Source organism: Clupea harengus, chromosome 10 (genome assembly GCF_900700415.2).
Source record: "Clupea harengus chromosome 10, Ch_v2.0.2, whole genome shotgun sequence".
NCBI lineage: Eukaryota > Metazoa > Chordata > Actinopteri > Clupeiformes > Clupeidae > Clupea > Clupea harengus.
The window spans coordinates 28,130,586-28,146,194 of NC_045161.1; the positions used below are offsets into that span (position 1 = coordinate 28,130,586).

General features: G+C 41.1%; 1 protein-coding gene across 25 annotated transcripts in view; it reads left to right on the top strand.

The window, feature by feature from the left end:
* Positions 1–15,609, top strand: part of adgrl2a (adhesion G protein-coupled receptor L2a) — an 83,248-nt gene that overhangs the window by 47,234 nt on the left and 20,405 nt on the right. For 19 of the 25 annotated variants that reach the window (XM_031574700.2, XM_031574699.2, XM_031574701.2 and 16 more), the window contains 10 exons: positions 6,880–7,179; positions 7,731–7,834; positions 8,332–8,517; positions 9,341–9,379; positions 10,582–10,765; positions 11,166–11,288; positions 11,525–11,730; positions 12,256–12,429; positions 14,252–14,461; positions 15,225–15,445. In XM_031574700.2, coding sequence (XP_031430560.1) covers positions 6,880–7,179; positions 7,731–7,834; positions 8,332–8,517; positions 9,341–9,379; positions 10,582–10,765; positions 11,166–11,288; positions 11,525–11,730; positions 12,256–12,429; positions 14,252–14,461; positions 15,225–15,445 — 1,747 coding nt within the window. The remainder of the gene's footprint in view (positions 1–6,879; positions 7,180–7,730; positions 7,835–8,331; positions 8,518–9,340; positions 9,380–10,581; positions 10,766–11,165; positions 11,289–11,524; positions 11,731–12,255; positions 12,430–14,251; positions 14,462–15,224; positions 15,446–15,609) is intronic. The other 6 variants (XM_031574687.2, XM_031574693.2, XM_031574697.2 and 3 more) reach the window with 1 other exon arrangement.

Genomic DNA, 15,609 nt, shown 5'->3' on the forward strand with positions numbered 1-15,609 from the left:
TAGAATCTAATATGTGTGAGTGGAGTGCAGAAGCGCTGGAGTGCAGTAAACATCACGGGGGTAAAGGACTGGGGCGCAGAAGTAAACATCATCTTTCAGACTCGCTTACAATATCATAAGGGATTGGCGTCAGGGGTATTCCTGCTGACGGCCAACAACATCTCCTGTGGCGAGACCCACGGGGCGGCGAGTAGCGCCGAGTCCTCCCCGCAAGCGAGATCATCGCCGGTGAAATTAGGCCTGCCTGGACAGGTATACGAGCTGCCTCTGGGCAACCGTGGATCAGATCTCCATGGAGTATAATCTCAATTCCCCATCAGTCTTTAAACAAACAGTTCACACTCACACTCCCAGGCCGAGTGGTGTGTGTGAAGTGGGTGCAGGAGAAGGGAGACTGACAGCTGGCTAGACACACATCCATCCTTAAGGTCACACCAATTACACTTATTTACTTGGAGTGTCGCAGACTGAAGTGGAGGCAGACTGGATATGTGTGTCAAATAGTCCACCAGTCCGAAAAAAATGAGTGTAACCATCTTAATCCCTGTGCATGGCTCTATCTACAGACCATGTAATACCTTCAGTTAAGCTGTGAAGGTCAAGCAAGTTTTTCCAGATTAGGGTGTCCAAGGACATTTTTCTTTTATTGATGTAGTAAATGTTAAGCAGAGCATCCGCATCATACATGGACCTGTGATGGAACTGGATCTGGATCAGTAAATTGGACTGCATATTTATGTGACAGACACTGGAGAAAACATGAAAGCATTGCAGAGGAGTGTGACAAAAATAAGCAATGTTTTCCATGTGCCACATTTGATGGTTAAATTGTGTAAAATGTGTTTTATGTAGTCGGGTTTGATAGAATTGAGGCTCAATTAACCCAGCAGGGTGCTTTGGAACTTGAATCCTCCTGCATTTTGTAGCATCATGCGCTGATGAAAGCCTTCGATTGACTGCACAGTCAGGTCACAGATCATTTTTTGAAATCCATCCAAAAACACTGAAAAAACAAACAAACAGAAAAAAAACCACATTTCTTTAATCACACTGGTATCAAAACCAACAACATAAACTGAAATTCCCAGGTGATTTCTCACATATTCTTGTTTAAGTATTCCTCACTGAAATTATTAGTCACTCAGGATAAATTGGCAGAGCTGAATGAGAAAAGGAGACCCTGATGTAGGCATCGCCATCTAATGAGCTTCATTATGCTATGAACCCCCTTTAATCTCTGGGTATTGGGTCTGGCGGTTAACTCACCGGATCTCAACACACTGTCACTCAGCTAGAGATCTCCAGAAAGAAGCAATAGACAGTCAGTCCACAGACACCATGAGAAGAGCTCAGAGCTCTCAGGGTGCTTTGAGCACAGAACTCAAACAGAACTCACTTCTGGTAGTTTAACATCCATTTTTTTCTTACCTTCAGTACACAATAACAAACGAATAGCTGAATAATGAGCTTATGGGCAAAGGCCTCTGATTGCATCACTTCCATACTATAGAGGTGTGTATTTACACAGTGTGTTGAAAATGCCTGAAAGTGAAAATGAAGCACTAAAAACAAACCTGTGGACATGAATCATCAGTCTATAGTTAATTCGTTTCCAGTTACACCATGGACTACCACTGGCTCCATTATACTGGCCACCGTTAAATATGAACAAAAGCACAATGATGCACAACAGCATGCCAGAACATTTATTTTGACATATTCAATTGTTTGTGTCCAGACAAATATGGTCCTTGCATTATGATCATGTGCAAAATGTTTCTGTCTGCTACAAGACCAACAATCTATAGCACAGTCTAAAAACAGGCGGTCTCCAAAACATTATGTCCATGTAGATTGTCCCTAAGTGGTCGCAACACAGGCGGTCTCCAAAAACATTCTGCCCATGTAAATTGCACCTAAGTGGTCACAACACAGACGGAAATGCGCTTATGGCCAGGGCTGTAGCTGTGCCTCTTGCTGAGGTCTGCGTCTGGCTCCGTTTGCCATGGACTTGTGGAGCCAGCCGGCCAGCCAGTACCCTGAGGCCGTGTCTCGAGGTGGCGCAGCTCCAGTCCTGCGTCTGGACTCCTCTATATCAGCAGTAAGAGAATTAATTACATCTGTAATCAGCACTGATGATAGTAGTTACATGCTAATTCAAAGATGCACTCTGCATTTTGTCTCAGGGCAGTACTCACACTGCGAGGCATCTTCCCTAGTCTCGAGGGTAATCGTCCATGAATCTATCGCTAATAGGCTGTTGTTTTATTTATTGTGTTCAGTGTACAATAGTTCGTGTTGTGGTAATAGGAAGAATAATTTCAATACGGAAAAGAGTTTGGAATCTGGGGGAAGCGTAGAGTTAATAGACATGTGTTAAATGTTGCTTCTCTCAAATGTTTTTTGTTGAAAGGTTTGAGGGATGGTGTATTGAAGAACTTTATAATTAAAAAGTTACTCCTAATTATATTTACTTTTCAATAAATGACTCCTTCTATCGGTAGCAAATTTAATAAGTGTAAGTACAAATTAGAAAATCAGATTGCAACTGTTGGTCGTGATGTGTAACTTTTATGCTGAAAGGCTAGTTTAGATTAAGGGGCCATATCCTCGTTAGGATGTCCCTTGCTGTCAGAATTTATTTTTACTTTTATATAATTTACCACACCAAGTCAATCCAATCTAATCAATCTCACTAGCTATAATCCATCTGACAGTCCTTTTCTGAATCACCATAGATTATTATCGTTGTGTCTTAAAGACAACAAAGGTCTAGGGGTAATATCTGGGGATGAGAGCTAAGCCTTGACAGATCTATATGATACAAATTAATACGTGGGTTTTGAAATGTCTATTTCCAGAGTGGAGCTGGGTGCAGGATAGATTTCTCTCCATGATCCCTAATTGAAAGTTGAATTGAAACGGGAACCGACCTTATTATTTTTTTCACGTTGTTTTTCTGTTGCGACTGAGCAGGGGAGGAATGTCACAGACAGCAGGATGGCCATGTCTTAGTACTAGCAAAGAGGACCTATTAGAAGACTGGTAGATGAAAAACAAATATTCACCAATCAGCCGAAACTTAAAATTATATTTGTATGCCGTAGCATCCAAATCTAAACAAAATAAGGCAGGTGTGTTGGGTCACATTTAGGGGACATTATTTTCATATGTCATATTTCCACATTCCAGTTGCTCAAAAGTAAGATTGAATTTGCCATTAACTCAAACTGTTTACATTTGGAAGGAACCAGCACTATAAAGATCTAAACAGCAGAGTGATTATTGATTTATTTATCTTTCCTTTACAAATGACCTAAACATAGATTTTTGTAAACCATCCATGTCGTTTTTCTCAGCACCATTAAGGCAACTAAGACCTGCAGTCAGCCTCGTGTGGAGCACAGTGTTAGCTGTGCTAAGACCTGCAGTCAGCCTTGTGTGGAGCACAGTGTTAGCTGTGCTAAGACCTCTAGTCAGCCTCTGTGGAGCACAGTGTTAGCTGTGCTAAGACCTGCAGTCAGCCTCGTGTGGAGCACAGTGTTAGCTGTGCTAAGACCTCTAGTCAGCCTCTGTGGAGCACAGTGTTAGCTGTGCTAAGACCTGCAGTCAGCCTCGTGTGGAGCGTAGTGTTAGCTGTGCTCTTAAACTCACTTCAGAATATGAACTCAGTGGCAGTTCACCAGACAATGAAAGACTCAAGGTCTCGCTTTACGCTCTCGACATTAGACAGCTTGTTTATCAATCAGCTCTTTTCCTCCTGTCTCCCTTGTGATATGTACATTTCCAACTCTTACTTTAATAATTGAGCAGGCCAGCAAGGTTTGTGTTTGTTTTCCCATTTAAGGCAGCAAAAAAGGCTGTTGCATTTTATTTCATGTAGACCTAGGTATTTCAAGCCAAGCTGAAGACATATTTTTGATCATGGTTAGGGTAAGAATGCATAACAGTCTGAAACTACGACTAGGTCTACAACATATTAAACCCCTTAATTGTTCAGCTTTAATCAGTACATTGCCTTAAATCAAATGTAAAGCTATAAACTGCCAGTGTTTGTGTCAGTCAGAGGCTCACTAGCTATAATCCATCTGACAGTCCTTTTCTGAATCACCATAGATTATTATCGTTGTGTCTTAAAGACAACAAAGGTCTAGGGGTAATATCTGGGGATGAGAGCTAAGCCTTGACAGATCTATATGATACAAATTAACACGTGGGTTTTGAAATGTCTATTTCCAGAGTGGAGCTGGGTGCAGGATAGTTTTCTCTCCATGATCCCTAATTGAAAGTCCCCTGAGTTCAGTGCAGAACTGACATGTTAATTAAGAATGTTCCCTACATTTTCATGACTGAGACAGTGAGTGTTTCCTCTCAAAAGAAAATAATGTAAAGGAAAATGATTAAAAAAGATATTGTAATGATAATCAGTGAAGAAGTTGGGTAGTTCCCTTTAAGCATGAAGAGCTCCAGGAATGGACAGTGTTTGTATATGTCAACGTTTGTGGTTCATATGGATTATAACTGCAATAGCTTTTACCATTAGGGCAGTACCTGTCCTGTTATTTATAGTAAAACACACATTATTTAGTTGTTAGTTCTTATATGCACATAGCCTTGCTTTACTGTACAGTATTTGACAGGTCATAAAAGGCCCTGTGGTGTAGTGCATGATCTCCCACCAGCCTCAGTGTTATGTGTGTGTGTGTGTGTGTGTGTGTGTGTGTAGGCTCAGTGTTATGTGTGTGTATGTAGGCTCAGTGTTATGTGTTGGTATTCCCCGCGTGTTGTCTTAGCTGAAGACGGAAGTGTTTATGCGTATCTTTGCAGAACTAAAGGAGTTCTCATGAGCAGATCAAAATGCTGCACTTCTTGGCATAGCTTTTAAATCTTTTCATCATTACTCTTGGGATTGTTCGTGTGTGTGTGTGTGTGTGTGTGTGTGTGTGTGTGTGTAGGCTTTGTTAGCAAGTCGTTATGCAGACAATCATTATTACAGAAAGATTCCCTGAAACAGAAAAAAGAAAAAGAAAAACATCTGAATGAGCACCACAGACATGGCCTCGCATAATTTAATTTGTTCATGGTAATTTAGCATCTCCACCTTCAGTGCAAGACATCAAAGAGATGGAGACAGAGCTCACTATGGACTCTGGCTCAATAGAAAGCCAATACAGAGCAGGTAATGAACTGCTGTGTACATAATGGCCACAGCCTTAAGAAAGACTTTCTGTTTACGCCCCAATATGTAGGTTACAATCTCCTAGTTCTTTAATCACTGAGTAGACAAAAAAGGTTTATTTCCCCTCATTTAAGCCTTTAAAAATAGCAGTTAGATTTTAGTTTTAGATGCCTCAGGTAGTCTATGCTTATTCCATTAATTGATTCATTCTTTAATTGATTATTCTTGTGTAAGTCTAAGTTGTTATAAAACCTAGTTAAAAGGTTAGGGTTAGTAACACAACAATATTTCCTTAATTGCATTTAAACCCTTAATTATTTACACAGCTACATTCCACCTACTTTTAATAACTTGTGACCAAAGTATTATGTTTTTTTAAGTACTTTAATTGTTCACACACGTCTTCTCTGTCAGGTGAAGCTAGTAATAAATGGCAATAATGGCCGCCCTCATCCTACTGTAGTAACTGCTCGAAGTGACATTTATTTGTTTTTGAAAGAGTTACTCTCCGTAATTTGGTTTTGTGTGCAGATGCCTCTCCAGCTAGTCTGACAGATTTGCTGTTTGGACTCGGCCCAGTCCAGTGTCTCACTTGGGTTTTCACACCTATGTTGACTAAAGGGACACCAGAACGTGAATACTGGTCGAAAACCACCAGATTAACGTCCAAACCTCCATCCAAGACTCATACTTGGCTGAGAACTCACTCATGGTATTCATTTGGAGTCGAGCTCAAGTTTCTGCTCCGCTGCTTCAACAGAGCTGTAACCGTCGAATGGTGAAGACTTCCCTCCTCCTGTAGCAGCCCAGCCTTCCCCACAGGGTTTGAGTAGCGCTGAAATCATTGATTGATTTCATTCATATGCCAGACAAATCAATAAGCCATATTATTTTGTTTTGCACATTCAGTACAATGAATCGCAGAGTTAAGCAAATTTGTGCTGCTTTGCCAGCCAAACATTGTTGTATTTCAGTACGTATGCAGCGTTGCATTGTTAGAAAACAAAATGAGAAGCTCTGTAAAAAACTTGTGTTTTCCACAGACTGCTAATTTCCATGTTATGTGTGAGTTTTACCTGAAGTGTATAGCCTTTTTGTGAGTGACCCCCATGCATGACCTATGACAGACAGTGATAAATAAGCACTCCTCTAATTGGAAAACGCCCACGATTCCTTGTTTTTCAAGTAAACATGGTGTTCTCTCTTTCCCTCACGTTGAATGTTAAAAACAAATATATAACAACAGAACAGAACCACAGAGACGAGTGTGTATTGTTGTGCCCCTTGGCATCACATTATTTACCTCTCACCTGCTTTATCAAAGTCCTGGGACTAAATAAAGCAACAGCAGCGAAAGTATATGTTATGTTTTGACAACACAACAACACACACCAGCAGTGTCTCTCTCTGTCAAAATTTAATCAGGCACGCTTCAGACTCCGAGGCACGAGGCTCTGTGAGGCTGTGGAACCGGCTGTAATTATTTCTTGCTATGGAGCACAGTCTGAAAGCCTGAAATAAGATGGAACAGGAAGGAGAACAGGCAGGAGAGAATGCATTCCCACAATGCATTCCTCACATAGTATTCCTAGGTTGTCACGGTGTTCAATGAGTTTCTTGTTTTGATGACTGTTCTTGAAGCTGTTGCTCAGTGTGTTAGGAACAGTGAGAACTCAATATTCTGCATCTTTTTTGATTAGGCCCGGGAACTTTCGAAGGAACCTTTTCACCAGAGCCTGTCAAGACAACCACCATGACCACCACGACACTTTTGACCAAGACCCCCGTAAACACGGTGACGACCACAACCATTAGCCCAAAGACTGGAACCAAAGTCTTCAAATCGCCTCCGGAGGTTCCCGAGATCACCACGCGGCCCTCCTTGGACTCGTTCCCTCTGCCGGCGCGCTTCTGTGAGAGCACAGAGAAGAGAGACATAGCGTGGCCGCAGACCCAGAGGGGCATGCTGGTGGAGAGGCCCTGCCCCAAAGGGACGCGCGGTGAGCAGCCTGTTTGTCCAAGCACACACACACCCCCCCACCCCCCCACCCCCCAACCCCCCAACCCCCAGCCTAGCAACTACTGTAGCACAAGCATGCCTCACTACACTACACTACACAGCTCAGTTCAGCTCTCCTTAATTTGAATCATATATGCTTCATAGTATGGATGTGCGTTCAGCTCTCCCTAATTAAAATCTTATATGCTTCATAGAGTGGATGTATGTTCATCTCTCCCTAATTTAAAGAAACATCCTGAAAGGACCTGTATTAGCACATTTCACTTATGGTCTTTTTTTGCCATCATCTTTTCCGGTAATAACGGGATAATTTCCTCTAGATCTTAAGATAATGAAAGTTTGTTTCCCTGTCACATAAACTGAAACAGATGTTATTAAAATATGTGCATTCATGGCCTTTAAAGGCCTCTGTACAAATCAGTTTGTATTTTATTGACTTGTTTTTAAACAAGCGAGTGGCTGCATGACTAAGGCCAGGCAAGGCAATGCAAGTTTGCTGGTGGAGTAACACATTCCCTGTTGATTCTTCAGGCACTGCGTCCTACTTATGTGTGCTTACCACGGGGGCCTGGAACCCGAAAGGACCTGATCTCAGTAATTGTACCTCCCATTGGGTTAATCAAGTCGCTCAGAAGGTTTGTTAGGCCTGTTCTTTATGGTTTATGGAAATGTAATTGTTTGTGTACCACGTCTTGATGAATACTGAATAGTCTTAAATGACAAGGTTCAAATTGTATTCCCTTTACTCATAGCATGAGATTTGAAACATAAAGCATCGCCTTGGGCTTTCTAGTCGAACCTCCTGCTGTTTTAATCTGATGCTCCAAGCCCCGAACCTGTGTTTTAAACAGTGTAATATTTGATGATGACTTGAGTTAAAACAGCAGCCATTAAAACACATTGGACAAACCCTCAGATTTTTATGCCCCTAAATTAACTTTTATCAAAAAAGGCTTTTGTTAATATACCCATGGAATATTATCAGTTTTAATTAGTCCCAAATCGCTTATGAGTGGTATTGCAAAGGACTATTTTCTCACAGCATGAGGATGCTATAATGAGAAGAGGGAGCCTTATAGTCTAGCATAATATTTTCAAAGCCATGCTGAGAGGATAATTTGTATCACTGCAGATCCGGAGCGGAGAGAATGCAGCGAACCTTGCCAATGAGCTGGCCAAGCACACCAAAGGACCCATCTTCGCCGGCGATGTTAGCTCCACCATGAGACTGATGGAGCAGCTCGTTGATATCTTGGACGCTCAGCTGCAGGAGTTGAAACCCAGCGAGAAGGACTCTGCGGGTCGGAGTTTTAACAAGGTATTTAATGTTGCTAATGACGACCGTTTCACACTTTGTATTCAGTGATTTACAACAGCTGTCTTATACAAGATGTCTGAGAAATCTTTAGGGATGCACCAAACAACCACAGTGAAATTTCAAGCCCATGCCCCCCAATTAACCATTCATTAAACGTAGTACTCAAATAAGAGACATTTCTTTTCTGTTTGCAAGATACGACAGAGTAGCACTGCAGAATATTCTGTTCTATGTATGGTATTCAAATGTACAAATGTTCAAATGTTAGGCTAGATCTCAGAGATTCCATGAGGATTAATACTTCATGAAATTTCACTTCATGTTTTTGTTCCAGTGATAGTTTCTCACTAACACAAAAACATATATCAGCGGGGCCTGCTTCAATGGAAATAATCGGTAATTATAGATTTAGTTAGATATCTAGTGACTTTACTGAAAGGCATATGCCTTTCTCCTCACGATTCAAACGCCTGTAGCTTCCATTGGTGTATTCCAGTCATACTTCCACTCCTCGTGCTTAAGCCCTACAGACAGAGAGGCAGCGCGAGTCAACAGTGATAACATTTCCGATGGTTATTTCAGCTGCAGCTGTCCAGGTGTCAAGGACAAACCTGCTGGCTCCCTCTCCTTACATCATGAATCTTGCACCTGTAGACAGTGTAGGAATCAAACTCAGACTCAGAGAAGGGCCAGTTGTCCGGCTGGATGCACTGGCTAACTCCTGTGCTCAGGAGTCTTCCAACCTGCTAATTGTGTGTTTTATGTTTGATCTTTTTCTCTCTCTGTCTCTCTCTCTCCCTTTTTTTTCACTTTCCAATGAAAGCTTCAAAAGCGAGAAAGGACTTGCAGGGCATACATGAAGGTATCTTAGTTCCTCTCCTGCATCACGGCTCATCACTCTCTCTCTCCCTCTCTCTCTCTCTCTCTCTCTGTGCTCCCCTTCCAATCCTCCGCTCAGCCGCATGCGCAGTTATTTTTTTTTCCTTTTCTTTCTTTGTGTTGCCTGTAGCCTCTCTTGTCTGTGCTCTCTCAGTGTGTGGTTGATCAGTCCCTTCCTTCCACAGTCAGGGCACGTGTCGTGCCAGAGACGCAAACTAAATGGCCACCAATTCATTTACTCTTACTGATTCACTTCATCCTTTCCGCAGATTCCTGTTTTTCTTGTTTTTTTTGTTTATTTGTTTGTTGTTGTGTGTTTATGGTTGCAGGGTATCTGCTGCTTCTGCTTGACTCCTAATTTCTTGTTCCTAAACCTACGCTTTTCCAACTTGTGTTTGTGTGTGCACTGCTGTTTTCGAACCTCAGTTATCTCTTTGTATTCAGGAATACGCTGCAAAGATTACACCAGCTTAAAGTGGCCAGCAAATACCCGCAGTGTAATTAGATTGTGAATGGCTGTAACACTAATGTTTATTTTTATATTTGCATGTTATTCTCTACCCTTTTTTCCCCCCAGTATCATTTATTGGAGTTTATTGGGTTACAAGGTCCAGATACTTGCCTCTCTTCTCATTTTCATAGTCAAACACTGCCTACTCATGCTTACAGTCAGTTATGTGTCAATTACTGCTGCAATGTATTTCTCTTCAGTACCATGTTTGTGTGAGTGCTGTCATGTAATACGTGACATGTGTGTGTTTGTGCATCTGTGTGTGTGTGTGTGTGTGTGTGTGTTTGTAATATCACAAACTTTAAGTGTGGCAATTCCTGAATACAGATACAACATTTACACAGTTTCTTTTGAAAATGAACTGTATATCACACGGCATATTTGGGATAGAATAACCTTACGATGGAAAAAATGCTTTCTGACACATAAGTATAATCACAATGACACAGCTACCTGTTGGCTGCAGTTGTTCCTCTGGACATACAGTATGCCAAGCATGCAGGAATATGGCGTTCTTCACGTTTCTAACTGTTTAGTGCATCTGCCATGGGGGCCTGTGGTAGCCGCCAAGCAGTTAGCAGCATAGTAATGAGATTGGCACACAATCTGCTTTGATTGCCTTCATTGTAATGTCTTCTGAATTGCTGACTTTAGTGTTGCTTTTGTCTAAACAGGCTATTGTAGATACAGTTGACAACCTCTTGAGGCCGGAGGCCCTGAAGTCCTGGAGAGATATGAACACCACGGAACAGACTCATGCTGCAACTATGTTACTTGATACTCTAGAGGAAGGAGCTTTCGTCCTCGCAGACAATCTAATGGAGCCAGCCATTGTGAAAGTACCTGCTAACAATATAAGTATGTACAATTTAACATGATAACCCATCCGTTAGTTTTTCCGTTTCAATTTTTCAAGTCTTTTCAAGTCTATACAGCAACACAGAACCAAGGAATGTCACCTGTCAATATTCCACACAGTGGATATGAATGATACAGCCTCCGAATGTTATTCCACACACTGGATATGAATGATACAGCCTCCGAATGTTATTCCACACACTGGATATGAATGATACAGCCTCCGAATGTTATTCCACACACTGGATATGAATGATACAGTCTCCGAATGTTATTCATTACTCTCTTTTCCTCATGAATAGTAGACCTTGTAAACACAATGTAGTGTTTCTTTATTAGCTCTGTGTTTTTTCATCAAACATGAATGTGTAATGTGTGCTATATTTCCTCTCAAATCTAGTCCTCGATGTCTACGTGCTCAGCACAGATGGGCAGGTGCAGGATTTTAAGTTTCCACAGACGACCAAAGGTGGAGTTTCGATTCAGCTGTCTGCCAACACCGTGAAACTCAACAGCAGAAACGGTGAGCCCCAGTCCCTCAGCTACTTCTCTGCCAGCATTTTCTTTTTTTTTTCATAAAATTTGAGTCAGACTAGTACGTAACATACTGTAGGTACGTACTGAAATGAGTACGTATTATGTCAATGTTAATACAGTCCTTAATCACTACTTCTTATAGGAGCATAAGGTGTGGCGACAGTATTTTTTGTAAACGTTTTTGTTTTCTTCTTCATATTGTCTTTTTTGTAATTTCTTTAGGAGTTGCGAAGTTGGTATTTGTTCTCTACAAAAACCTGGGACAGTTTCTCAGTACTGAAAACTCGACCCTCAGACTGCATACCCAGACGCACGGTCGCAACCAATCTGTGGCTGTCAACTCAGACGTCATCGCCGCCTCCATCAACAAAGAGTCCAGTCGGGTCTTCATATCAGATCCTGTGATATTTACCCTAGAGCATATTGACGTAAGTTTCATCATGTGCGAATCTGTATAAAATAAACCATTCAAAGGATAAATCACAGACGACTTTATTTTAGTCACTCAACGTTAAGATTAAACACACCTGAACTGGCAGTTATGAGTTAAGTTGAAGTGAGCCCTAATGGAAATGAATTCTTTAGTCAACACTGAGATGTAATTGATGCCGTTTTCTGTTATGCAGGGGAATTAACTCATAGATTAAATGTACAATGCAGGATGAGATTACTTGAGGGGCAATTACGCTGTCTGTTAAAGTTCTCAGCAGACATCTCAAAGGAATTCTGCTTGACTTAATTCTTCATCAGTAGAAACTGAACCATGCCCTTGATAGAGAAGTGTTTCTAAGGAAATCATATGACTACTTGCAAAACAGTCCACCTGGATAAACGAGGATTAAGTGGATTTAATTAGCCGTCTTTCGGAGAAAGCTTTTACAATATCATCTGCAACTGTTTTTTTCGGCGCTTTGATGGTGTTTTTAACACGTTGTTTTTGTGTTGTTCTCCAGACACAACACTACTTCAACTCCAGCTGTTCGTTCTGGAACTACTCAGAGAGGAGCATGACAGGATACTGGTCTACACAGGGCTGTAAGCTCATCACGGGGAATAAAACACACACAACCTGCTCCTGCAGCCATTTAACCAACTTTGCAGTCCTGATGGCCCAACGAGAAGTCGGGGTGAGAGATCTGTCTGTTTATAATCCCTAACCCTAGGGCTGGGTATTGGCACAAATGTCCAAATTTGATCCGATTCCAGTTCACAAGCTAACAATTAAATTCTACAGATTCGATATTCGATCGGATTGAGGAATGAATTAAATAATATATAGCAGCTTTCCATTTTTTGAGAGATGTTTGAAAAGCTCTAAAGGGAACACTAATCTACAAATGCAAGTGGAAGCAAATTGTGAAAAGGCCAAAGGCTGGTGTATCAAATGCTTTTTATATGAGGCACACACTGGTATAGCTGTTTTTATACGAGGCACACACTGGTATAGCTGTTTTCATATGAGGCACACACTGGTATAGCTATTTTGTAAAAGCACAAAAAACGACTAGCCAAGCGTTTGGCTGAAAAAGGGGGGATAAATTTAAAATGGACATGTCAAAAGTCACATGCCATGTTTTACAATGATCAGGTTACTTTAACTTAAAGTACAAAAAGACATTTTCTGTATAAGACACATTTGTATCCTTTAGTACCATAGGCTATTCCACTGTATGTGCGGCCTGACTATTTTAGGAATGCTCAATAAAGTCTGAATTTAACACTGTTGGCTAGGTTTGCAGCTATGTAGAATGGTCTTGGCAAAATGTGAATAAGTTATGAGACACACAGACTGTAAAGCCCTGATTATTAAAGGTCTGTGGGTTCAAACTTCACATATCACAACAACATCAAATATCCAACTTGGTGTGTGAAAATATATATTAAAAAAAATGACTGGTCTAATTTGAAGGAAAAACAATCCTCACAATCCTTAGAAGATCATCTTGGACTTGGACATCTAAGCAATATACTCAGCAGAAAGAATTGCACTCCAGCATGTTTTAACCTTTCAGATGTAAGTCACCATGATCGTGTATGATCTCAGCGACCCTTCATTTGGCCCTCAGTTGAATGAGGTACTACTAGTTCTACCAACAGTGTTTCAGACTGCAGCTGCTGCTCTGTAATAACCTCAGGAGCGGAGGGACAGCCAATGTTGAAATATCAACAGCATCAGCATTGAGGTCTTTAAATGATGACAATTTAATCATCTGAGAATGTAACCATCCATAGTAACGACAGATGTGAAACACCAGGATGAACTTGCCAAAGGTTGGGCTTAAGACAAGGGGTTGTCGTAATCACACATAATTAGCCTTGGGTGTGATGTCAGTGGCACACAATAAGGATAGACGCTTGTGACATTTTGCAAGCTCCAAATAGAGTAACTGTAATAATTTGGACCAAAGTCACGAGAGAGCACAGGGTATTTCCATAGGTTTTTTTCCTGGTTACATTTTAGGGTTATGTTGCATTGTGAATCATGCATCGGACTGGTTATACACAATGCATGCATTGTAAGCAGGATTTTGCAGACGTGGGCTAATAAGACACGTAAATTATAGTAAGAAACTGCTTCTGTCAGCGTCAGACGAGGGGAAGGCAGACCAGCCAGACGAGAGCCCTGTGACTTTTAAGAATTTTTATTTTGGAGAGTCCTGCTCAGTTTGACAGCTAATAAGTTCACTTGAAGTTGTAGACAACGCTCGAAGAGACACACAGGAAGCAGGAGTCAATTGTCCCGTATGAGACGCTAATTGAGGTCATCTGATACACCCAGTCATTGATTGATAGCAGTACAGCATCCATTTTCATGTCTCTCCCTAACAGTGGTGTTCATTTTTCTGTCTCGGCCTGCCTGAAGTGATCCAGAAGAGCCACCAAGAACCTCTCAGTTTTTTCCTTATTGACAATCCCACGTATTCATTTCCTCCGTCTACCACTCTGCAGGGTAAAGATGAAGTGCACGAGCTGCTGCTGACTGTGATCACCCGCGTCGGGATCGCCATCTCTCTGGTCTGTCTGGCCATGAGCATTTTCACCTTCTGCTTCTTCCGAGGTCTACAAAGTGACCGCAACACCATCCTCAAGAACCTGTGCATCAACCTCTTCATCGCAGAGTTAATCTTTTTAATTGGTATCGACATGACAGAACCCCGGGTAAGATCAGAGATTCTACTATTGATCTTGAGATTAATTTTCCATGCAGTTCATCAAAAAAATACCCCTGTCTGAAACTGAGGAGAGCTGCTCAGTTTTCAACATGAGGTGCTTTTCATAGCTATGGTGGAAAAGAAATGTAGATGTTGCTAAATTAAACTCAAATTCATCTACAAGTGGAAATGTGCAAAAATATATAATAAAACACTAATAGGGTAATAAAATATCAGTTATTGTCATTAAACACAGAGACATACTGTAAGGAGGATGATTTTACACTTAGTTGAAATAAATTCCCCTCTCTTTTGAAAATGATTATTTTAGCATTAGCTGATAAAACAGTAACTGGACGTGCAGTGTGCAATTTTTTTCCCCTCAAGTTATGCAATCATCTCTAAAGCTGCTAATTAGTCAATGGTGAATTAACCTCAGTAAGGCACTGAAAAAAAGGAGCTATTGCTCTTCATTTTCAAATGGTTTTCTAGTACATTTTCCCAAAATATGTCTTCTATGGAACTTTTTTCATGTCCAGTCTTATTCACAGGTCAAAGTCTTTAACCTTTTGTAAATAATTGTAATGTTGTGGATAACAGAGTTGGGTTCAGTACACACATTATTGTGCTTACATGGACAATATTTTTCTCTCCTTTATCTCATGGATTTTTTTTTTTTTTTGTGAATTTATTTTTGGACAAGCTAGCTTAAAAGCAAAGATGCTGCTGTAATGTAAAATGATTAATTCATATTAATCGATTGTCTCCAGATTGGCTGCTCCATCATCGCTGGGATTTTACATTTCTTCTTCTTGGCTTCCTTTGGCTGGATGTGTCTGGAGGGCGTCCAGCTCTACCTCATGGTGGTGGAAGTATTTGAGAGTGAATACTCGAGGAAGAAATACTACTACGTGTCCGGCTACCTTTTCCCCACCATAGTCGTCATCGTCTCCGCTGCAGTCGACTACCGCAGCTATGGGACAGACGAGGCGTAAGTGGATCATCACACACTGAACTCTCAGCTCGTCTGTACACATGTGTGAATCAGACTGTAGGTGTAGCGTCTGTATCTTTGCTAGGAATAGACAGGATTACACAGGGGTGGGGAATGTCATGCTTTAGCATCTTGAAGATTAAAGATGGAGACAGTGATTC